A 9301-nucleotide genomic window follows, 5' to 3' on the forward strand; every position below is an offset into this window, starting at 1 on the left:
AGAGAGCTGCTCTCTGCGGGTTGAAACGAGGGCACTCACAAAGAAGGTGTGCGATTGTTTCGTTGCACCCGCAGGATTCACAAAGTGGGCTATTGGCCATTCCGATACGAAAGGAGTACGCATTTGAAAATGCTACTCCAAGCCATAGACGGATTAGAAGTGTGCAGTCCCGTCGTGGAAGGTCGAATGGAATACGAAGCTGTAAATTAGGGTCCAGGGCATGAAGGCGTGCACTTGTGAAATCGGAGGAGTTCCATTGCATCAATGTTAGTTCACGCGCAAGCGCGGAAAGTTTTTTCGCTGCGTCGGCTCTCGAAAGAGGAATGGCAACGCAGTTGACACCGTCATGAGCAGATCGGGCCGCTGCGTCCGCTCGATCATTGCCATGTATGCCACAGTGACTAGGCAACCACTGATATATTATATTGTGCCCTTCATCAATTATGCGATGGTGTACTTGTCTTATCTCTGCGACGAGCTGCTCATGTGATCCATGGCGCAGTACTGAGAGTAAACTCTGTAGGGCTGCCTTGGAGTCACAGAAGATTGACCATGGATGGGGTGGTTCCTCCAGAATGAAATGAAGAGCCGCACGGAGGGCTACCAGTTCAGCAGCTGTTGTTGATGAGACATGTGACGTCTTTAGCTGCATCTTGACGGATCTTGCTGGAATCACCACTGCGGCAGCTGAACTTGTAGGTGTGACTGAGCCATCGACATAAACATGTACGCGGGCACTGTGAACCTCATGTAAAAGTCCTAACGTGGCCTGTTTCAGGGCAGATGACGGCATGTGAGCTTTCTTTGTGATTCCTGGGATGGTGAGGCGTATGTCAGGATGATGTATGTGGCGCACGGCTAGAAATCGGTGTTCGAAGAGCCGGCGCAGCATGCAGGGACTTGCTGTGTAGAAGTACTAAGCTCGGATATAGTGACGCATGTGAGAACGATCGCACCATGTATCGTGAAACGTCTGCAAAGTCTTGGTTGCCGAACCACGTTCCAAAATCACGATTTAGTTACGAGGTACGCCATAGTGGGGGACTCCGGATTAATTTTGACCACCAGGGGATCATTAATGTTTCCCCAATGCACGGGACACGGATGTTTTTGCATTTGCGCCCCCATTGAAATGCGGCCTCCACGGCCGAGATTTGATCCCACGACTTCGTGCTTAGCAACGCAACACCACAGCCACTATATATATAAGCCATCGCGGCGGGTGTCATTGTGGTTGTTGACTTGGCTTTGATTTCAATGGTCTGCTCGGGAAGAGGTCCGTACTCCAGTAGCAATCCTTGCAGCCTGCAGCTAGCTCGCTAATCCGGGGTGACGTTGGTTTTGTCTTCACGGTTCGGGCTTAGATCACGGCTTTGCGGCACAGTCCGGTAAATGAACGCAAAGCGCTTCCAGCATATATGTCACATTGTAGCGAGGGTGAAGAACACAGTAGCGAAAACGGAGAATCAGGAAAGTAACTGTTCATTGGGCGAGCCTGCGCCCAGAAACAGCAAGCAACCAATAGCGATGAGCACAGTCAGCGATCGTCGAAAATCTGATCTGCGGGCCGAGCGCGCCGGCTTTAGTACATGACTCGTCTAAGGTTCCAGAGTGGGGGTGCCAGCACGCTTTCCACAAAGTACTACAGAATTCCTGTCGCGCATACAATCTGATTACACACTGTTTCTCGAAAAAGAAAAGGACACGTGCGACTTATCTAGCCTCATTACGCCAATTTCGTTTCAACTAGATAAATAATTGAATACTTATTCGGTGCTTGGTGAGTTCGAACCCGTGCTCACGCTGGTTCCTCAAGCACAGCACCCCAACGCTTTAGCGTCGCACCACGATTGCCCGCGGGGAGTGAGGATAATTATAATTATCTATATGGTAGCACGCACCAGCGCACCACCGGTGCGATCTCGGAGGCTACGCAAAAGGAGAGATATAAGGAGGGTTGTGCCCCTACATGGCACAGCGCGTCCAAATGGAAGCGCGAGAGAGGAGCCCGGATGGAGTACACGGGTCATACTTCACGAGTTTCGGCGGTGACGTAACGGTGTGGACCTTCAATTGCTCGATTGCTAAACGCATTGACTTCGACAGTCATCGCGAGATAGGCTCTGGTGGAATTTGCTTTACTAGCGAAGCCTTTCATAACGAACCTCGCCAAATTTCGTGACCGTGGGCGCTGCGGCCTGTTAAGGCTCATGCGCACTAGGCCGACACGTCACCAATTTTGGTCTGCCGACTGTTGGCGACAGCAGTTCTTGATCTGCCGACTGTTGGTGACGGCATTTTCCAGGACGGAAAAGCGCTGTGGCCAACAACGGTTTAAAGGAAGGCGGGCGCTTCACAGCGGCAGACGCGCGCCGCGCGCGCCGCTGTCTTTCGCTCGCCTCAGCGCATCCGCGGCAGCGGCGGAGCTGGCCATGCGGGGAGAAACACAAAGAACCAGAAAGCTCGCCTTCACACATCCGCGTGAGCGGCGGCGGCATCGCATTAGCCTCTCTACAATGCCCGAATAAAGCCTTCCGTGTCACTTTGTGCGAACATTCAATAAACACAAACTCGTGTTTCGACCCTTTAAGCACTCATACAAAGCTTCGCTGTATATAGATCCCAACTCGTTGGATCTGCTGCCTTTCTTATTTTTGCCAAGGTCTCCGGTAAATCGCTCTATTTGGAACTATAATTTTGGAAGCAGCGGCTTCATATCTGCAGTTCCTCAGCGGAACATCTGCCGGAGTACGGGAATCGACTGGGTAGATAAAACGCAGGAAAATGTAAAAGTTGTAAAGGATGCTTCGTGGCGTCTCTATAGGTTTGGTCGATGTTATGGGCTTTGTGCGATACCGTAAGATCGCGCTGTGTTTCTGCCCTGTAATGCCCTCCGCACCGCAGAGGCAATGACTTGAAGCCTTCTGCAACTTCGAAACCCTCGACTACGCGTCTCCCAGATGCCTGTATTTCAACACACCGCGCGCTCCCGCCATCTCCAGAATCACTTGCAGCTGGCGAAAGTTGTATATACTCATCTGGGAAGTGCTTCCTTCCTATCCGAGACTGTTCGGTTTGTGAAACGCGGGTGCCATGCCCGCCTCGTCCTCGGTCTTTCCTTCTTTCTGCATATACAACCGTTCTTCGCCGCTACACAGATATGGCAGAACCTATCCGCGTGGCGCAAGCCGCTTTGATCGGTTTGGATGCCGAGAGGCATTTCGCGTACTTCAAGATAAACAAGCGCTCAGACGCGCGCCAACGACGATGCACTTGAAGCTGATAGGAGCTTCATGCTGCGATCATTATTTTCAGGAGGTGCACCGTTATGACGAAGCCCCTTCGCGTGCGCTAAATTGACCAGCCTGCAATGTTTACTGAGGCGCAAGACTCATCGCGTCGCTCACGAACACAGCATACAGCACTCCCGGGAGCTGGCTAGGCGATCGCCGATTGCACGAGGAACTCGGTGATTTCAGTGTGCAGAGCATGGAATTCGGATTTGACAGGATAGCAAGAGTATTCAGGCTTAAAGGGTCGTTACACTAAAGGTGTCTGTATGTAATGGGGCCGCATTGATGAGGATATACAGGGTGTCCCACGTAATTTTAGCCAAACTTTAAAAAATATGCAAATGCCACGTAGCTGGACAAAACTAAGGTGAAGTTGTTTGCCGTCGCTTGGAGACACTCAGATTAATTTTTGCATCCCGCCTAATTACATAATTAGTCCTAATTAATTAAGCAACTTCTCAAATATTATAATTAGATGAAAAGTGTTAATGAGAAAATTGTAGAGCAACATGAAAAACTCCCGATACAGCTTTCTGTTGGGGCACAGACACGTTTCAACCCGCCGCGGTTGCTCAGTCAGCTAAGGCGTTGCGCTGCTGAGCACGAGATCGCGGGAGTAGTAGTAGTAGTATAAAACGTTTATTCACGCAGAAAATAAATACGGAGGAAAATGTACATCGAGTGGAGTCTTCATTTCAAGACCCCAGTGGCCTTGGCTGCCGCTCTCGCCTGGATTACCAGTCCGCGCTGGGTCGCTAGGTCGGGGCTGGACAGAGTGGCCTCCCACTGCTCCTCCGGTTGTTGTGTTTGTATGTCTGGCGGTTTGGGGCCTGTACACCCCCACGTGACGTGGTAGGCGGTGGGTCGTTCGTTGCACCATGGGCATGCGTCTTTGTAGTGTTCTGAGAAGATAATGCTGTATTTGTGTAAGTTGGGGAAGGTGTTGGTCTGGAGCTGTCTCCAGTCCCGTGCTTCCTGTGCATTTAGCCCCTTGTGTGGTGGGGGGTAAAGCTGACGTTGTTTGCGCAGGTGTTGAAGTCGCGCGCCGTAAGCCGCGGGTACGGGGAGGGTAGTAGTGGGATCGAGGATTGTGGCCGCTCGGTTTGTGTGACCTCGAGCTAGCCTGTCCGCGGCCTCGTTACCCTCCAGCCCCGAGTGCCCCGGAGCCCACGTGATCTGATGTTTGAGCGATGAATTTCTAGCCAATGGATTAGTCGTGAATCTAGCTAATTTCTGAGGTATTCTGCCTGCAAGAAGGAGCCGACACGCCGCTTGGGAGTCGGTTATTACTTGAAGTTCTCGGTTGGTCGCGTCCCCGTACTGAACGGCCAGCACGATCGCCGCAGCTTCCGCTTCTGTGACGGTGCAGTGCGGGATGGAGATGCTGGAGACTTCTTCGTAAGAAGAGTCCACCACCACGGCTGCTGCTGCGTTCGATGCATCCTTATATAGGGCGGCGTCCACGTACACCGTCCTCGGGCTCCGTCCCACTGTGCGTTTGAGGTAGTCCACTCGGGCGTTTCTTCTGCCTTCGTTGTGGGATTGTGACATAGTTTTTGGGAGCGGGGCCACGTGTACTCTGGCCCGGTACGATGTCGGAATGTTTGTGGTCGACTGGATGGCGTCAAGGTCCGCCGGGTAGCCGATGCGCTTTAGGATGTGTCGGCCTGTCGCTGTGGACAGGAGGCGTTCTCTCTGGGTCAGGAGGACCGCCTCCTGAATTTCCTCGAACGTGTTATTTAGTCCCAAAGCTTCCAAGCTGACGTTGGATGTGTACGGTGGGAGACCGAGGGCGTTCTTGTAGGCTACGCGTATCATCGCATTGGCTTTGTTGAAGTCTGCTCGGAGCAGGGTGAGGTAAGGGAGCCCGTAGGAAAGGCGGCTGATGACCAGTGCCTGCACCAAACGGATCGTGTCCTCCTCCCGCATGCCTTTTCTGTTTCTGGCCACCCGGCGGATCATCTTAGAGATCTGCTGTGTTGTAGTCTTGAGCAGTTGGAGTGTGTGGTTGGCCTTTCCGTCGCTCTGCAGCCAGAGGCCCAGGATCCGGATGAGTGGTACCTCCCGGATTGGGACCCCATGTAGGAGGATGTTTAGGTTGCCTGGCGATTTGTAGTGATGTCCCTGTATGCGGATCACTTCGGATTTGTCGGGGGAGCAGTGGAGTCCGCATCGAATGGCCTCTGTTTCGACGCAGATTGCTGCCGCTTGGAGTGTGTCTTCCTTCTCGGCTAGAGAGCCGGTGTTTGTCCAGATCGTAATGTCGTCCGCATACAGGGTGTATCCGATGTTCGGAACCTGCTGCAGAGCCCTTGCGACGCCGATCATGGCGACGTTGAATAGGAGCGGGGAGATGATCGATCCCTGTGGTGTGCCCTTGTTGGGCATGTCTTGAGGGTCCGATCTCGTGTCACCCATTCCTATTGTTGCCGTTCGGTTGGACAGAAAAGTCTTGACATATTGGAAGGTGCGCTCGCCACAGTTGAGATTGCTGAGCTCGGAGAGTATTGCCTCGTGAGACACGTTATCAAACGCGCTTTTTAGATCCAGCGCCATAATGAGGTGTTCGCCACCCCTCGGGATGTTAGAGAGTACTTCCTCCTTCAGGAGAAGGAAGGCGTCTTGTGTCGACAGGCCCGACCGGAAGCCAATCATGGATGGATGAAAAAGGTCGTTATCTTCTATGTAGTGTTGAAGGCGCGTCTGGACGACTCGCTCGTAGAGCTTGCCCAGGCACGATGTGAGAGATATAGGTCGTAGAGCTTCCACTGCCGGCTTCTTGCCCGGTTTCGGGATTACTATGATCTCCGAGTGTTTCCACTCGGAGGGAATTTCATTCTTCTCCCAGAGCGAGTCGTTCAGGTACTTGGTGAGGTCCCTGATCTGTGCCTTGCTCAGGTTGCGGATCATGGCGTTGTTAATTTTGTCCGCTCCAGCCGTAGTATTTCGGGTGCACGATCGTACTGCGGCGTACACCTCGGCTTCGGAGATGGGAGCGTCGAGTGCCGGATTTTCCTCACCCTGATAGGTCGCAGAGCAGGGTGGCGCGGTGCTGGTGCCGATGTATTTGTCCCTTAGAGCCAGAAGTAGGGCTACGTTGTCTCCCGGAAAGAGGTGAGCAATACGCTTCAGGGTGCGTGTAGATTCAGATTTTGATTTAGAGGGGTCGATGAGGTTCCGCAGGATTGCCCACGTACGGGAGGTTCCCAGCGTTCCCCGCAGTGACTCACAAAACTGTTGCCAGTTTTGCTGTGCTAGGTTGGTGGCGTATGTCTGAGCGCCCTCTGTGAGCTGTGCAATCCGCAGGCGGAGGGATCTGTTTAGCCGTTGCCTTTTCCATCTTCCCACGAGCCGGCTGCGCTTTTCCCATAGCTTGAGAAGGTGGCGGTCTACCTCTGGGGCTTCCGGTGTGCGGTGTATTGTTTCTGTGGCTGTCTTGTATGCCTGTCTGATGTCCTCGCTCCAGACGTGTATCGACTGGATTGGACCTGACGGGACGGGTGCATTGCGGAATTTGGGCCAGTCAGTGATATGGGCGGCACCCAGATGTCTTCTAATTTTGCTAGATGATATGGACGTGCTGAGTATACAGTGGTCGCTGCCCAGGGTTTCTCCTAGGTTCGTCCACGTGGCCTCGGCGACGTTCTTGATCAGGGTGAGGTCGGGGCAGGAGTCACGGGTGACACTGTTGCCTTCCCTGGTCGGATATAGAGGGTCGGTAAGGAGTTCCATTCGTAGGGCTTCTATTGCTCGCGCGACTGTCACTCCTCTTGCTGAGTTTGACTGATACCCCCAGTCCCGGTGAGGGAATTGAAGTCCCCGACTACAATAAGCTGGTTTGCTTGCGCCAGTCGACTGGCTTCGGAAAGGAGGTTGGTGAAATCGGCCTTCGCCGGCCTTGGTGGCTTGTACGTGTTAACCACGAACGTGCTCTTTCGGCCCCGTTTGTTGGGTACGATCTCTATGGTTAAGTGCTCAACCTCCGGTTCTGACAACGAGTGCTCGATAACAGTGATGTCTTTTGCGACGAGGATTGCAACCTTCGCCATGTGGGGTTGGTGGATCGTGTAGTAGCCGGCTAGCGTAGGGGTTCTGTCGGCCCCTATCTCTTGCAGGCAGATAATGTCAGGTCTTACGGGGGTGGTGCAGAGGTATTGCTTCAGGAGACCCTGTTTTCTTCTGAAACCTCTGCAGTTCCACTGCCATACTTCGATGTGTTCAGTAGTGTTTGGCTTATGGTTTGGGGCCATATTGGGTGACTAGGTGGGCTGGCGGGCTTGAATCGCTCCCGATGGAACTGGCACGGCTGCGATTGCGGGAGGGGCCTTGTTCGCATGACGAGGCGCGTTTTCGGCGTTGAGTCTGGAGCGCCTGTATGGAGTTGGAGTGTTGGTTCTGTGTAGCAGTTACCTGCGTGAGGTTGGCAGCTATGTTCTCGATTTTTGCTTGAAGCGCGCTGAATAGTTGGGTGACATTTTCGATGAGAGAGCTGACTAGTGTCTTCTCCATGTCCTGTAGTGTTCGCTGTAGCGTTTGGTGTGTCACTACTTCATTGGGTTGCTGTGGGGGTGTGGCTGGTGGCGGCGCGGTGTTGTGTTTAATTACTTGTTCAAGTTTGGCCATAAGCGCTGTGAGCTTCGCGTCTTGTTCTGCTATCTTAGCATTTTGCGCTTTTATAATAGCTTGTAATTTAGGGATTCGGGGGTCTGTTTGAGGAGCAGGGGAGTCCTTGCCCTTGCCTTCCCAGCTCACCTGCTTCGTTGTGTCTTGGGCGGGTTGCTGCTGCTTCTTCTTCCTCGGCATCGGTGTGGGCGGTGTCCGAATTTGTGGTGGTTGTGCCTGTTGTTGCCGGGCTCGGGTTCCGGACCCAGACCGGCTCCTGGACTGGCTGCGGCTCGCTGAGTCACTGTCCTCGGAGTAGAACCAGCGATTATTGTAGATCTTGGGGAGGCCGTCCAATCGAGACGGCCTCTTCTCTGCGTTGTTGCGGGCGGGTGGCGGCTGAAGCATCCTTGCTGGTTTCAGTCTCTTGGGGCATTCCTTGGTGCCGGTTTCGTGCTGACCACCGCAGAGTCCGCATTTCGGCTCACAGACATGGGTGGGGGGTGGGTTCTGCATGCCGCACTGGCGGCAAACCGGTGTGTTGGGGTTTGGGCACACGTCCGGACGATGTCCCGACTGCATACACATCTGGCAGAACTGCCGGGCCGGCCCTAAACTGGTGGCATGGGTATTCACACCCACCGTGATAGACCAGCCTGGGCAGGTGGGGCCCGTCTATGGTGAGCAGTGCCGTTGTAGATGTGCCCAAGATGCGGGCGTCCAGGATCTTGATGCGGGTGTCCCGCACCCACAGTCCTTTCATGAGGGTTTCTCTTGTGTTGTTGGGGTCGAGTCCGTGAATGACACCTCTGATGGTTTGCGGTGAGAACGGCACGTACGCTCTCACCGGGTGGGCTTGGTTGGCCAGCTTCAGGTGGGTAAGTTGGCAGATCTCGTCAGCAGTTTCCTCGTGCGGGGTGCTGACTATCAGGATGTTTGAGCCCTTGTGGGGGCGCACGACGTATTTCCCCTCCACACGGGCGGGGGTCTGGCAGGACATGACAATTGCTGCCGAGATAGCGTGGTTGGGGTATTGTTTGAGGGCTAGGCCTCTTGTCGGCCGGATAACTACCTTCAGATCTCCCTTTGGAAGGGGTGGAAGTCTAGGGCGACGAGGACCGGGCTTTCGGGTTATGTCTGGGGACGGGACGTTGACATTGGACGGAGTGCCACTCACGGAATTAGCTGCACCCAATGATGAGGAGATCTGAGCTTCCCGGGCGGCCCTGCGGAGCTTCTTCGCCCGATGCTTGCTGAGAGAGTATTCCCACGCAGGCCCGTGGGAAGGGGAGCTCGCAGCAGGATCGGACGACGATGTCAGGAGGCCTGGATCTTGGGAGGAATATTCACGCGAATCCATATCGGAGTCTTTATCAGGGAGGTTGACCATCGATGGTGTCAGTTGG

The 9301-nt window shown here is 53.9% G+C and overlaps 1 protein-coding gene across 1 annotated transcript in view; it reads right to left on the bottom strand.

Annotated features, from left to right (window-relative positions):
• Positions 1–7025, bottom strand: part of LOC119459011 (uncharacterized) — a 67551-nt gene extending 60526 nt beyond the window's left edge. The window contains exons 1-2 of the mRNA XM_049671545.1: positions 5724–7025; positions 4584–5594 (exon numbers count right to left, since the gene is read on the bottom strand). Coding sequence (XP_049527502.1) covers positions 4584–5594; positions 5724–7025 — 2313 coding nt within the window. The remainder of the gene's footprint in view (positions 1–4583; positions 5595–5723) is intronic.
• Between the last annotated feature and the right edge of the window lie 2276 nt (positions 7026–9301).

Source organism: Dermacentor silvarum, chromosome 7 (genome assembly GCF_013339745.2).
Source record: "Dermacentor silvarum isolate Dsil-2018 chromosome 7, BIME_Dsil_1.4, whole genome shotgun sequence".
Classification (NCBI taxonomy): domain Eukaryota; kingdom Metazoa; phylum Arthropoda; class Arachnida; order Ixodida; family Ixodidae; genus Dermacentor; species Dermacentor silvarum.